The sequence below is a fragment of the Watersipora subatra genome, chromosome 5 (assembly GCF_963576615.1).
Source record: "Watersipora subatra chromosome 5, tzWatSuba1.1, whole genome shotgun sequence".
NCBI lineage: Eukaryota > Metazoa > Bryozoa > Gymnolaemata > Cheilostomatida > Watersiporidae > Watersipora > Watersipora subatra.
The window spans coordinates 17866448-17882963 of record NC_088712.1 but is presented as its reverse complement, the minus strand read 5'-3'; the positions used below and the strand labels follow the sequence as shown (position 1 = coordinate 17882963).

The following is a 16516-nucleotide window of genomic DNA, read 5'->3' as shown; positions in this document are numbered from 1 at the left end:
TGAGAAGATATTGAAAGTTAACCTTATCTTCATTCAGTTTGTTTGAGAGCCGAATTCTAGGTCAAAGTCTGAGGCATAGGAGCCGTAAATCTTCTGGTCGAAATCCGATTTGGATAATATGTGAAAGCCAAGGTATGACTGTCAAGAGTTTGGTTTGTATCCATGACAATTATAAACCATCATTTGAAAATTTTTTCTACTGTTTATTAAAGTTTGGTTAGCTATTCATTTGTTTTAATCTCAGATAACAAGATAAGATAACTCTCATTAAGATAACAAGCACTTTAAAAGCAGTTATAAATGTCATGCATTTGAAAACAGACCTATACATGTATATAACTCACGTGGGCGTCGTGGCAGATATCTAGCTGGGTGCCATCTTTATACCATGTAAAAGAGGGCGGAGGACTGCCCGCTATGTCACATGTGAGCTTAGCAACAGTAAAAGGCTTCATTTCATGTATCGTGGATTGACGATCAGAGAGTGCGGGAGCATCTGCAAAACAAAATATTCAAGTTGTGCTTTCATTGCAAATGTGATAAGAAAGAAGAAAACTTCTTATGCTAATACAATCCACCTAAAACATAATTTGATTTGAAAATATTCTGCCGACTATCAATAAATAAATTCAACAAACACCTGCGCATGAAAGCACATTTAGTAAGAAGGAAGTAAGAGAGGATAACACTCACAGACTAGAGTGATAAGGGTTGCGTAGCTAACGAGTATCTCTCCTGCACTGGAGGTAATATTGCACCGCACCTCCCCAGCAATACTGCCGTCTGTCAACTTCCATTTAAGATACCGATTGGGCTGTACCTCGATGTTATCACTTTCCTCAATCGCTCTCCACTCGGCTACTTCTGTAAACGTTAATCACTTCATGAAACCACGGCAACGGCAATATTTATGCAATGAAAAACTTAGATCGCTTCCACTGATAGATAAAAATTGTTATTCCATATGTGATAGGATAAAGTTTACAGATTTTTATCATGATAAAAAATCAAATAAGCAAAATTGTTGAAGCATGAAACCCTTCGATCTTAACACCAAGGCCATTTACTGACCACTCGTGGTTCTTGACACTTGTTAAAACCAAAATGGACATATTGAGTATTAATTTTACGATACTATAGTCTGACCAAGAGTCAGTAATTTTATTGGGAGAATCAATTTTACATCGAATTATGAAGGAGTCGTATGCAAATGTAAGTGTGATAAAAGTTGAAGCTATTTCATGGACTAGGAACTTCGAGGTATACAGTCAGTCAGACATAGCTTGCAAACAGATTTGAAAGCAACCAACTTTAGCTTTATCATTATTACCACGAGTTCAAATCCCACACTAAGCAATATTTTTTCAGTAGTCAATTGTTTTTTTTTGACAGACGAGCAGAGGCAGCCCTTATTGTAGTAAAAATTTAGCTATCAAATACCCCTAGCAAATGCAACTTCAAGAAAAGATAACTCCTAGCTTCTAAACTCAAAAAATTCTTTTCCCAACATTGAATTCTAAAAGAGAGATTTCACAAACCAACTTCAGCAACCACAAAACGCCTCTAATAAAGGCGTTCTAACATTTGTGAATAATATTATTTCTGAAAAGTTTCTAACCAATTATTATAATAATATTTAACCCTTTTGTGGTTGTCACTCTGTTATAATTTCCTACCCAATCCAAAATAATACACATTTAACAGCTAAAATAACATTAAAGATGAATTTAAACAATGTTCGAGTCATTTTATCGAAAACTATCAGTATTTTTTATCGCTTGCGATTGTTTTTGATGATTTCTACGGACCTCCAATTACAAACAAGTTCGTAGCAATTTTGAAGACGGCGTGAGTTTTCTTTCCTTTTCAAAACTTAAGCAACCAATCAAACGACGAATTTCAGTCTTCTATCAGCAACCAAGTAGTGCAGCAGTAAAAGCATTGTGGGTAATGTCTAGTACACAATATATCACAGTACATCAGTAGTAATCACACAGTACATCGCTGATCGTCTGTGATAACATTGTTCACGCTATCATAGACCCACCTGAGTTTACATCAGCAAAAAGTCTGCGTCATAGAGTTCTCATTATATAATTCGACCCTGAAATCTGAAATAATAATCCCGCAGCGCCTATCAATACAGATCAAACAATCGGTGACAGATGATCACCATCGCCCAAGTGATGCACCTTGCGCAGACTGTGAGGATGCACTGCGAAATATCGGGAAAATTTTGATAGCTGCAATGTTTCCTGACCCATCAGTGTTGCCCTGGTGATGTCATCGGTCTAGGATGTGCATGGTCTACGAAAAATTATGAGAGAACAACTCCGACATACTGCGATACGGAGCGTACCAGCCTTAAAACAAGACTTCAACTAGGTGTTCGACTGATACAAGTTAATTTGTTCCATTCTTCTCCCAGTTTTCGGCTGACATCTTTGTGCCTAAGGGTAATTGTCATCCCTTGTATTGACTTTATATGATGACTTTCCATAATCAAATTTGAAAACTGCAGTATTCCCAAGAAGTAGTCTTGCTATGTATCATAACTACAGATACATCTAAGTTTTGTACTCACACTACAAACAAAAATTAATCGCATGCACATGCCCGTATGGCTTTCACAAAAAAATCCGCATCGCATATAAGAATGAGAAGAAGAGTGTAGATTGATGTTTTATCTATGGTCAGTGGTTAGATGGACAGACACTTTTCAATTGTCAATGAAAACAGGAGAAAATAACCTCAAACTGGTCCTCATCAGCAGCTCGTGATAGATGGTGAAATGAGGAACTCACTGCCCTACTTATTCTGTTTGCCAAGAACATATAATATGCAAATTATAATTTTTAATTAAAATATCTGCATTACAAAGATTTCCTGCTATTAAGGACTTGTCAACGATTGCAAAAGAAATAGAAATGTCGACATGACAATGGATGCAGCGAAAGCACGATAACGGGATTAAATAAGAAACCCCTCATGTAAAAACCAGTCAGGAAGAAACCAGGTAGGGATGTTTGGTCTGTACAGAGGAAACAGCAGATGAGTCATATTCATAACAGATAGAAATCTGCCATATCGAAGAGAATACGGCTAAAGCCAACTTTGGGGGCAAAGAATGCCAGCCTTACGGATATACAAACCGATATTGTAATTCAGATTTACGAGAGTGACCAGAGTAAAAGTATTCGTAGTAAGAAAGAGAGAGAGTAGGTATTACTTGTGGACACTAATCCTTATTGATGGGCTGGCCAACATGAATTAACAAAGAAAACACAGAAGAATATAATCTTCACTGTTTTGTACAACCGAGACAGACAAAGTTTTTAAACATCACGTGGTTCAGTGGTTAGGACACAGTCTTATGATCAGTAGGTTGGTAGTTTGATTCACACCAGATCATTGGCAATGCATGCAACAATCACTCGTGTGCCACACTGCTAAGGGAGACAACCCTGACAGAAAACCCGAGGAAGGCAACATAAAGCCACCTCGGTACTCAAGAAAACTCATGGAATATCCAATCTAAGCAACTGTAGGAGAACATGACATGAGGGGTCCTTTTTGTGGCAAAGTACTCATAAATAACTACAATACGAGTTTAATTCAATACGATACAGTCGTAGCTCTACATACAAGTGCCCCAGATGCGAAAAATTCAAGATACGAGCTGACTTTCTAGCAAGTTTCTTCCATGATCTACGAGTAATCTTTGAGATACGAGCCGGTTCTCAATGGCCACTGCACTAAATGGCCAAGTATTTCAAGAACAGCATCGCTCGGTTTTTCTCATTGACTCAGCTTGAGAAAACTGGCTAAAAGCCAACCTTTTTAAAGGTTTGCTAAAAGTTATAGTGAACGCGAGACAGAAGCGATTAACCAGAAACGGATACTAAAAGAATGACGACAAAATTAAAGTAAGTTTATTAAAGGATTTAAACTTGACTCAAGGTGTGTGTTCAGTAAGCTAAATTTATTAAAGTTAAATTCAAAGTTTTATTGTGTAGGGTCACAAAAAACTAGTGTACTGAAAGCAGTGCAGTCAAGTCTCTCTCAGACCGCCTCTATCCACAACATTTGTCCCAAAGGTAAAAACACCATTCCGTGGTGTGCAAAGTGATGTAGCCTAACATTTTATCGCAGATCAAAACAACTAAATAGGTACTTGTTACTTTGCTATTGTAGGCACTAAATTGTATCAATTAAAAACACATTTTCCATTGTAATATCCTCTTTAGGTGGTTTTCATAACATGGTAACAAATTGATGTGCACATAGTTATTTTATATCTAGGAAACAGCGCCTTAAGATGCAAGTAAATTGACATACGAGCTCAGACCTAGAACGAAATAAACTCGTATATTAAGGTATGACTGTATGGAGATTAAATATTATTTGTAGTTGCTCTCTCCTGCTGAATGAATATATATTGAGAAAAAGGATATTCAATCTTTCCGCCATCACTGACTAATTAAACCACGGTTTGTCACAAGTCTCTTAGAAAAAACGAACGAACGTCTCGCGATCGATAATAAGACCTTTTTGAACGACAGCTCCATGTTATTACTTCCAATACGACTCAACATTCTAGAACTTTCCTTCTTTGCTGCCGTTTACTCTATTGGTCATGTTCTAAGCATTTTAATTATAATCAAGTTTTGTCGATTTTAATCTTGAAACATCTCGGCAGTCAGATCATCTCAAACATCATAAACTATCGCAAATGATGCAAAAGTACTTTTGATAATAATTACTAGAATGTTGTGTAGTTGAAGATGTTGTGTAGTTTCATCTTCAAGTTGAAGATGAAACTACACAACATTCTTTAGCAATGTTTGAAATACTTGAAATTTATTCCAGCTAAGGATATATATTGTTAACTCCGCCCGTGGAAACGTTGACCCAACGGTACAAACAAGTTTAATACATCAATACACCAACATTTAAATCACTGGGTTGAGGAGGCGTTCAACTTGAACTAGGCCAAGAATGGTTCATCTCTTCTACAAACAATGCTGACTTAGCCCCTCCCACAAATAACCTTCAAATTATAGTGCCTAATGGGCATGAAATTGCTCGATTTATCTCTTTACATAACTTTAATTACCAACGACAGCGATGCCACAAGACAATATCAGATATCGAACAACTCCAAATTAAAATAGAATAATTAAATAATTTTAATATACCAATACCCAATAGTTACAATTCTCAAATTAAACAGGGTTACTTGCTGATCTAGGACAGCTCTAAAATATGTCATTGGGCTGTAACGAAAATTGGACGATTGGAAAAACCCATAATATAAAAAGTGCAAAAACGCCAAAAAATTCGGAGAGGTGAGAGTATGGAACGGGCGGATGGCCAAGTCTCATCAAGAACAGAAATGATATTAGAGATAAAGACAATTGTTTCATAAGTAGATTGTGTGGTCTTCATGGAACATTGCCTTTGACAAGCACCCATTTAAAGGATATTTCGTATGAAATGATGCGAAGATTAACAATCACAAAGGAAAAAGAGAATGCATTGTTTGAATTCTGTACCTTTTGGACTTGACCGTAATCTCAAGAAAAATGATATAACATTATTTGTACATGCATAAACATGTCCCGTGAAATGTACATTCTACATGTACACGCCTGGTGAGCAAATATATAAAAGAATGCAAAAGTGACATGCTGTGCAAAAGAAAATGACCAAGCGCATCAAACCAATAAAAGATTTGCTCTCTTGTTTATAATATGGAGATAAACATGAGCTTAAATGTTGCCAAGTGACGTTAGAGGAAAGTTTACATAAGTTGACCTAATGAGTGGTATTGCAATCTCACTATGTACAAAGTTTCTAACGGAAGAATATTTTTGCACAAACAATGTCCTTGAAAATGAGCAGATCACTGAAAATCGCCCTCTACCATTTCCCATTCACCAACATCGGTTACAAGTTCTCAGATTTCATGGTTGCACAAACATGGTCTCTATGAGAATAAAAGCCTCTTTATCCTTGACACATCTGAGACCAGTAACAAGGAAACCTCAAACGTCGAGAAACATGTGCAATCGCAGAAATCCAAGGTTGGATGTCGTATATATATCACCATCAATACCTTTTCTAGGTATTGAACCCTAAACCCAAAGTCTGCAGATCAAGCATCTAGACCATTGGCCCACAGTAGCTTTACAGGTTTGAACAAGAGTGTATGACCAGTTATGCTTGCTGACACATTAAACACATTATGGATATGCTGATGGACATACTTTCAAAATGCTATTGGCTGACCAAGAGTGAATTCCATTGGCTAATATCAAACTCAACGTTAGCCTTCAATTAAGGTATGAAGCGAACTTTTCACAATTTTAAATAGGCAATATTTTCACTCTCCTATTTACCCTAAAAGCAAACTTGAACTTGTCTCCCTTGATACGCTTCTGAAGAGATGGCATCCAAATCTATTGTTTGTGTTGAATATGAGTGAAAGACCAACAACATGTTGGCAGTTGTCAATAATCTGCCAGTTGAGTATTCCCATGATACAGCCATCTGACTGTCCGTACTAGCAATGGTATAGTTTTTGTTAAAAATCTTTGTCACTGACTATACATGCTCACAGCTGATGTGACTAAATACCATAAAAGCACACATAGCCACATAGTGAAACGTTGAAATGTCTTCATATCACTAAATAAGTTAGATATAAGGAATTATAAATTTTTAGTAAAATTAGATGTTTCAAAACAAATTATAAAAATTAACCAGTTGTGTATTTTTTCACGGTCGAGAGAATTAAAAAAGCAGTGATATCGACAAAATATACACAAATTCTCTGCAGAAGAATCTTTCAGCGAGCGATGCGAGTCGGAACAAAAGCTTTTTATGCGCTCAGGAAAAAGCCCTTTTGTAAACTTTAAATCTAAAACTAGTAGAAAACAAGATTTCACACACAATAACTTTATATAACTTTACACAACTAAAGTGATTTGAAACATTATTCGTAGTAACAACAAGGTGTTTGTGAGCTCAGTAAGAACAATACGAAGAGGAGCTCTTCATAAATTTTGGACTAAAAACTAGTTAACAACATGATTTTACAAATAATAATTTAATATTAATATATTAAAAATTATAACAATATATTATACATTATATAATCAGTTTAGTTAATATCATTTAGTAAAATCAAAGTTTTATCAATAAATTGACAAAGAAATAATACCGTGTTCTAAAGTAAAAACTACTTTCACGAGGAACTACAGCAAATTAACACAAATCTATAAAGGTGGTAATTGATTTTGCGAAATTTTCAAACTTCACCGCTGCCAAATCTTCTTTAACACTTACAATATTGACAGCATACAATTGCCTCTTCAAAGAAAACCCCTGATGCTATCCTCAACTTAATCGATGAAGCTGGAGATGATGACCTGCTGGTGTTTGATAGAAAGCTCATAACTGTAGGAGTGTGGGTACACGCAACAAGGTATGATAATCAACACCTCTAGACCTAATGCATCTTATTGATAGTGATGATTGGAAGATAGACTAGAACTATTTCCAGGTCTGCAAGTGTGAAAAGCCAAACTACCAAATCCTGTTGTGAGAATCAGATTTAAACGTCTTTTAAATTGCGTTGAACTGTCATGAACTGCGTCTAAAGTAAAGCTTCACAGTTTCTACAAATCACGAGACAATTCGATAGCATGAGTAGACGATTCTCAAAATATCGCGATATCAATATTATGTGAAAAGCTTGTAATTTTTGTTAATGCTTTTTGTATAGTTCAACTTAAAAAACTGTTTTCCATTCGTGACAATTAGAAAGATTCATTTTATTACACCCGTGTGTGTGTGGAAGGTTATGGAAAGAGCTTATTAAAAGACTAGAAGGCCCTTGCAATTTAGTTCCAGTATCACTCACTCTGAAAATCGTCAGATGTGAGGTGAGATAAGTCGCCATGACATGATTACATCGTATATACGATTGATGATATCTCTTTAAATGGTAGCGATTATATAATCATCTACCTTAATAATTATTATCAAATAATAAAAGATAAACTTACACAAAACTTTAGTCAATTTTATCAGCAAGTATTGAGATTTTTTATCATTTGCTATTGTTTTTAGGTGGTCGATTGTCAGGATGTTTCAAGAATGAAATCAATAAAACTCGATCAGGATTAAAACGCTCAGATAAATCAAAAGTGCGATTATGACATCTATAGTTGTAAAGAAACGAAAAAACGTCTCGCGATCGATAATAAGACCTTTGAATAGAATAAAGATGCATAACGCAGCAACTTGTACGCAATAGCCGATATCAACATTAACAACGAACATAACTAGTCGTTATCGCAACGATAACAACGTTTTGCACGAGTTTTCTTCGAACGTTTTAATTGGAATCAAGTTTTATGGACTTTAATCGTGAACCATTCTGGCAATCAGATCATCTCAAACACCAACAAGAATCGCAAATGCAAATGATAAGAAAATACTGATACTTTCTGACAAAATCTATTAAAATTTTGTGTGAATTCATCGTTAATCAATGTGTTTAAACATTTTTGATTAGTATTAGTATTATTTTGGAGTTTTCAAAAATATGATATTTAACCTTTTTGTGGTTGTCTATCATACTTTTCTAATAAATCCAAATTTTTATGTACATGTATTGAACATCTAAAATAATATTAATTGTCTAATATACAAAACCAATTCTAGAGACATTCATTAAATGTATAAATATGTTATAACCATGAAGTTTGCTTTTCTTCTCAATACTAAACTAACCAATCAGGAAAAGAACTTGTTCTCCGGGATCAATGCTCATCAATGCTCAAGGAAATAATGCTCCGAACATGACACCGAAGAATTTACAGGCTGCGTAAACTATGATCAATGTGACACTGGCACCACGTAAACAAGGAACAAGTAAAGCCCTCGTTCCTGATAATGTCAACATAAGAACCTGCTTGACCTTCACCCATAGCTGACTTGGTTGACACACACGCGGCCACCTTTTGATCTGAACGATTTTAGACATCGCCAACAGGTATGTTTTTACAGCGTTTGCATAAGTGAAAAAGAATTGATGTAATTTTTTGGCCCTCGACTATAAAAACTTTTTTTGGAAAAGCTCAGAACACAAATGACTATTAAATGGGGCGTAAAATCAAAGCTTCTATGGAAGCAGCGAGTGAGACGAATGGATTACGATGAATATGATGTTGTTTCAAAAACAATCAATTTAGCTCAACATAACAGATTCCCCGAATCAAGGACACAAATCATGTCAGGGCTACACGAATCAGATAAAATAGGTCAAACAATTTTGTTGTAATAATATTTGAGGATGCTGGGTAACTTGACAAATACATGAAATAGACGACTCGTCCAGAGTTGCGACTATCAACTGATGCTGTCTAAATACTGATCAATCTTCTAAGAGATCAAACTTAAATTGCCAAAAGGAAATATTTAATAACTCTAACTAAAATATACAATTACGATATTTTAGTTAGTCGATGACACTTAGCAAGGCTGATCCATTTTAATCTGTACTATGATAACGTCGAAATAATAGCTGTAGTGCTAATAATCCTTTTAATCCAATCGATGAAATGTTATTCCATGCGTTGATAAATATCCAAGTTATAACTGTAGTATTAATTTCAGAGCTATGTTAAGGTTAGTTGCATAAATTATATATTTATTCCTTCATTTCTTTGTTTTATCGTTCATAAAAACTTTTTATTTCTATAAATATATATTTTTTGTATATCAGCCAGCTGTTCACCCTATTTAATGCTTTGCAACTATTGAGAAGGTATTGGCACAAATGATAGAGCTTGATATTTCGGAGTTAACTTCCTTCTACAAGCAATATAAATTATTTATTTAATATTGATTATTGATCAAAAAGGATTAATTTTTTAAATTGTATCGCTAACATTCCATCAGTTCAATTTCTATGAATGTTTGCTAAAATAACAATATTATTATCCTATAATCCTATCAATGACATGAATTTATGACTATACAATAGACGCTCCTACAATCTAAACCCATAACAGATAATTCCAGTTAACGTAAAAATTTATGTGAAGTTTTCTCATCATCCTCATGATATGAAGTTTGAAAGTTACAGTTGTTTGACAAAGTTTGAAAACCTTTACAGTTGTTTTTATTTTTTTCTCTTTATTTATTTAAACTGCACAAAACACTTTTCTCATGATATGAAGTTTGAAAGTTAGAATAGGAACTGTTGTTATATGTTAAATAAAAATAAGTTTTCTGTGCAAAGACCTTTATTACCCGAGCAACGCCGAGTATTCACCTAGTAAAAACGCATGCTCATCATTGTTGTTTCGCTAAAACTATAGGATGTTTGTAACATAAATTTCAAACGATAATTTCTTACTATTCGAACGATTAAGCTAAAACTACTAAAATCTACGGCAGCGGAAGAAAGGGTGACAAAAAGCATGACTTAAATATGGCAGCAAATGGGTTACCAAGGAATCCAGCCTTCATTAGTCTTAGATCTAATCTAAATTTTTATGAAAGAAAGGACAACTCCCGTACATAATCAATGTAAAATGCACATTGACCCAAACAACTGTTTACTAACCTAGTTTCAACAGATTATGATGGTGAGTTGAGGTTTTAATGCATAACCATGTGACTCATCTTGTTTGACAAGTGGAGGCCTCATTAACTAGCGTGGGAAGGAACACAGGAGGATTTATCTGAAAAACCTTTTTTATAACACCCTGGCAATAATTTGATAAATTTATGCATGAATGTGTGAAGAAAATATGTAAGTTGGCACATTTTAGCAAGTTAATGCGGATCAACGCTTGGTTGTCATTTGTTTGAACCGCGTTATGTTAGTTAATGACATTCGGCGAAATTGTTACAAAAATACTGATTTCACGCAAATTGTTCATCCGCGAAAAATATGAAGAGATTAATTTTACACTAGAGCAAATTGATTTATAGGTGAACCTAAACAACAGTTTTGTAGATTTTATCAGCAAATATAGGTATTTTTCTATCATTTGAGAATGCTTTTGATGTTACCTGATCGCCAATATGTTTCAAGATTAAAATCCATAAAACTTGATCAGAGTTCAAATGCTCGAAGAAAAATATATGTGAAATGATGTCACTAGTCGTCATCGTTACTAAAGTTGATATCGGTTATTGTGATCAAGTTGTAGCGTTACAAGTCTCTATTCTGTCAGTCTCTTTGCAACTATAGACATCATAATCACACATTCGATTGATCTGAGCATTGTAATCGCGATCAAGTTTTACCAATTTTAATCTTGAAACATTTTAGCAAGCAATCAGACCACCTCAAACACCTAAAACAATCTCAAATGATAGAAAAATACCTTCTGATGAAATCTACAGAAAAGATTTGTGGAAGTTCATCCTTAAACTGACTTTTGGCCGTTTGCTGAGAACGAACCAATCATGTTTGAACCAAACATAATTTTGGTTGTTTACAAACGATAAATGACGGGAAACTAGAAAGTTAAAAAGTCACATAAAATGACAAAGAGTGTCCAACTATAAAGTACAAAGTAGAGATGAAAAGACAAAACACTCACCCTTTTTTAACCATACTACAGTCTCTCCAGCCGAGGGATTCAAAACACATTCTAGTAGAGTCTCTTCTCCCAACATGGCATTCAGTGCGGAAGGCGGAGCCGTGACGACAGAATAAGGTCCTTGCCTCTCTGCAACAGAACACTATCATTACTATTGGTGAATCGCTCAGTTTTTCCACTATTTTTAGTGCCTTTCTTGATCACAAAATATGTTAATTTTATTATGTTTTAGCTTGAATTTTGATAAATATTTTGACTGCATCAACCAGTTTGCTGTTGCATCATGGATTTTTGAAGTTGCTAAAAAAAGAATGACAAATGAAAAAAAGGATTTTTTTTTATACAATAACGAGAGGTGAACAATATTGATAGCTTTCACAGATGAACACTAAAATGAGATCGATGTTCAATCAGAAAGATAAAAACATCCTGGCAGTCAGATCACCTTAGACATGAAAAACAATAGCAAATGATAAAAAAATACCGATAATTTCTGATAAAACCTACAAAAAATGTGTAAGTTCATTTTTAATAGAGAGAAGTAACAATATGCGAGTTGTGGGGAGGCTTGTCAAAAATTTCTGGAAGCAAATTTTAGCGCGAAACAAGTTATCCTGAAACAAACTCAAAATTTGAAAGTTTAAATTTGTAGGAACTTGCTAAAAATTTAAACAGCCAATGTTTGATTCAATGTGCTTGTTCAATCTTAGTCACTCCTAGTGTACAAAGGCAGTGGTAGTGAATGCACTGCTGCCTTTGTACAGGAAGTAAAGCATGCTCTTTACTATAATGCATTGATAATATATTGATAATATACAGTTAAACAAGGATAACTCGCCCTCGGATACAGCGAACACATGGTTAACTCGACTGGATTTGCTTGGTCCGTTCCCACGCAATGATAAATGGCTCTATATAACTCGAATTCAACACTGTTATAACGAACTGTTTTTTGCCCAACGGCTACCGAAACGGTTGCTATCGCTTTAGAAAATCACTTTATTCCAAGCCATAGAGGTAAACCTCAACTTTTCGTAATTCATAAGCGTCGTTATTGCCTCCATCGGCAAAATATTTTTGTCAACGACTGTTCTAAAGGTTTGGTGAAATTTGATTTATACTGCTTTACGATGAATAGCACGGGCTAGCCGGGTCACGGGCGCAAGGATTTTCGCCACGCACATACAAAACAAAAACAGCATGTTGTTTTTGTTTTGTATTTGCGTGGCGAAAATCCTTGAGTGCATGACCCGGCTAGCCCGTGATGAATAGTTTTCCGACGTTGATTCCGTGTTGAATTAACGTCGGAATGTTGAATGTTTAAAACGTCTTAAAAATTGTAATTAAACGTATACGTTGTCTTAGCTAAAAAAACTATTCATCGTTTGACCTAAACACAAAACACGTGTGTACATTCAATAAGTATCCATTCAAAAAGCGTGAGTGATATACAATGTACCGTAAAACTTTTAATTGAATTGCCTCGGAGTGTTGCTCTTAACGAATCCCAGATAAAGTAGGGTAATCTTTGCATAAACTTCAAGAAAAATCGGCAAAATTGATCGTGGGTAAAACGCTCAAAAGAAAAAGATGTCTTTTCTTTGAGCATTTCAGCAACGATCAAGTTTTGCCAATGTCAATCTAAAAAACGTCCTGGCAATAACATCCCCTCAAACAACAAACCAATCTCAAGTGATAGAAAGATCTCTATACTTTTTGATAAAAACGTTTTAAACTTTACATTAGAAGCATTTAATTTGAAACAAGCCATTTGTGCTTTTGATTTATATTATAGTTTGTATATGTTCATGTATCTACTAATAAATAAGTAAATACATGGACTTGTGACAGTGCTCTGATAACTTGAACACTCTGATAATTCGAGCACTTTTGCTCGGTCCCTTGAAGTTTGAGTTATCCGAGTTTCACTGTATTGATAAGGGCTTTATCCATCTACTCTTCCATACAAAGCCACAGTTGGAAGTTACGAGAAAATATTGCATTGTACGGGATTCGAACCCACGACTTTTAACTTTATAAACCGACATTCAACCACCTGCACCAATCGGCCGCTGTCTATCGTAACATAATGGCTGCAAATAATGATTTGTTGTGTTTTATTGACATACCTGACGATCTCTCACAGCACATCGAACTGCAAAGGTGCGAGTGAAAAAGAATTTATATTGTATATCATTACGTATTATACAAAGCTCAATAACAAAATATACTGAATTTTAAAACTACTATTTCTGGGTTGCCCTTTGCGTTAAAATTCACAGCATTGATCTTTTTTGTAAAGACGGCAAAATAACCTAAACACTTCTAGGAATTAGCAGTACACCTTTACCTGTAAGCTGTGACAAGGAGGGGCCACACTGTCAATGTATGACATTGAAACATATTTTCGTCCTTCAATGTGAATGGGACAAAAGCCAAAAACAAAATGCTTCAGAAATGAATGAGTGTTTTGAGACCGAAATTGTGGAGAGTGGGTTGGCCAACCCTTTGATTTAATAGATTTCGTAATGACACGAGAATAACAACCCTCCAGAACGAAATTAATGTGTTTAACACAAAGCTTTGAGTGAGTTGGAGTGTTTTGGTGGATGCCCCAACAAGGACCTGGTTCAAAGTACAAAACAGACCACATTTTTCAAGCTTGCCAACTTGAGCAATACCTTGTCTTTTATAAGGCTAGAAAGATTCTGGAAGCCAATCAATATATCACAAAAAACTGAATATTTTCTTGTTTATTAATACATCGACGATATATCCAGGGTACCCTTCCATTCCAAACTACTTGAGTTGAAATGTTTTCAGGGCAAATAACTAATTTAAATGAGTTCTTTGTAGCATAAATTACAAAACAAAATTTAGCCCTGGTACCTGAGATAACTTAGGAGTACAGATGACGGCCCGTAGCGAGGCAATTAAACCCCATACAAACATAAGACAAACGAAAGGATTGAAGCGTGTGAATCTGCAACAAACATTTTCAGCTGCACAAAATACCAAAGCTTTGCTATTGCGGTGTAACAACTATTACACAATAGCCAAATGTACCAGCTTAATGAGGGACGCATGGACATTCGTCAAACATATGATATCATAGGGCAGAAACCGACCGCAAGTGGATTAACTACAGATGTATAATTTTTGAGAGAAACAAGATTAGGGATGTGAGGGGCTGGATGACTCCCTATAATCAGGTTAGGTAGGCAGGGAGGTATGCCAGTTTATCATTACACCACAGATAACCAATAAGAACCCATTAGCATTTCTGGTTTTACATGACAAACTTGATCAAATCCTTGAAAGTAAGCTTGGTTATGTTCTGAACCAAAACTATTTCTCTCTTGACACTTTTGCATTCACATCCATACCTGTATCTCACCACCCTTTTTTATTAGTAAATGATACAAAATTTTTCATGTTCATTCTATGTTATGTTTGATATTTCCAACTTGTTGTATTATATACAGCAAGTTGTTTGTATTATATGCAGCAAGTTGTTTGTATTATATACAGCAAGTTGTTTGTATAAAGCTTTGTTGTCATGGTGTTTGAAAGGTAATTTAGAAATGAATGAAGTTTAATCGATGTCATTACAATAAACTATTTCAGCCAATCACAGATGGATTTGTTTTATATTTACTGCAATAGAGTGACCTGTTTGTTTTGAAAAAAAAGCATAGACAACACAGTTTCTCAGCAAAAGAGGCAATTCGTCAATGTGTTAGAAGCAGATATAATTTGAATGGTAAAAAAAACTGAAAAAGACAGAAAAGGGGGAAATTTTATTGTCTTCAATTGCTATTCAACCAAATTAGTTGGTTTGACTAGTAAAGCTCTGGAAGACTTTTCAAGTTGTTGGTAAGTCTCATTATTTTCACCAGAGAGCTCAACCGTCGGTTTGGCCGTACAGTGGCGATTGATTTTTATGTTTGAGGTTACCTGTCTGCCAGGATGTTTTAAGATTGATATTGATAAAACTGGATTAAAACGCTCAGCTGGAAAAGTGCGATTATGATGTCTATAGCTGCAAAGAGACTGAAAAAATAGAGACACGTAACAGTGCAACTTAAACGCAATAGCCGATATCAACTATCCCAACGATAATCACTAGTGACAGCATTCCACACGTATTTTTCTTTTGAGCCTTTTAACCGCAACCAAGTTTTATCGATTTTGATCTTAAAACATGCTGGCAGTCAGATCACTTCAAACATCAACGACAATTGTAAATGATAAAAAAATACTGATACTTTCTGATAAAATTTACTAAAATTTTGTGTATGTTCTTCAAAAAGAACAATCGGCGACGTTCACACAAATACCATTATTCAGAGAAATGTAATAACCTTACTAGGACTTAAGTAAAATTTTTTTAGCTAATAGCTAATCCGATGGAATGATTATTAAATAAAATTGTTAAAAAGTGAAATCTGAAAAAGTGCAGGTGGTAAATTTCTCGCTCTACCAGTATAGATATTTTTGGTAGACCAACGGATACATCCACTGCATTCCTCGAGCATGCCACGAGTGCTAGTGCTGGCCTTCTGAGGGTAGAGCTGGTTAAGTAAAACCTACATGTAATAGATCGTGCTGCTGGTACGGATGATCACGTGACCGATGTACCTATGCACTTTTATAGCATCAGTTATTTTCTTGTGTAGGCTGAAGGCCACTAGAGAAACATGGACTAATTCTGCGGGCATTGACACTTTGTTTTCATGGCTATCAGTTTGCACACTCGCGGTATAAAGGTTAACTGACGACACAAGTAGTTTTTATTATTTTAGTTGCAAATAACATAATAGATTAGAGTTTTAATAACATTTCTGCGAAATTTCGGCAAACCACCAGGTTTTATTAACATTTTC

At 35.1% G+C, this 16516-nt stretch overlaps 1 protein-coding gene across 2 annotated transcripts in view; it reads right to left on the bottom strand.

The window, feature by feature from the left end:
* LOC137396125 (netrin receptor DCC-like) overlaps positions 1–16516 on the bottom strand; it is an 81895-nt gene that overhangs the window by 18936 nt on the left and 46443 nt on the right. For both annotated transcript variants that reach the window (XM_068082282.1, XM_068082283.1), the window contains 3 exons: positions 11631–11759; positions 694–864; positions 345–496 (listed from right to left, as the gene is read on the bottom strand). In XM_068082282.1, coding sequence (XP_067938383.1) covers positions 345–496; positions 694–864; positions 11631–11759 — 452 coding nt within the window. The remainder of the gene's footprint in view (positions 1–344; positions 497–693; positions 865–11630; positions 11760–16516) is intronic.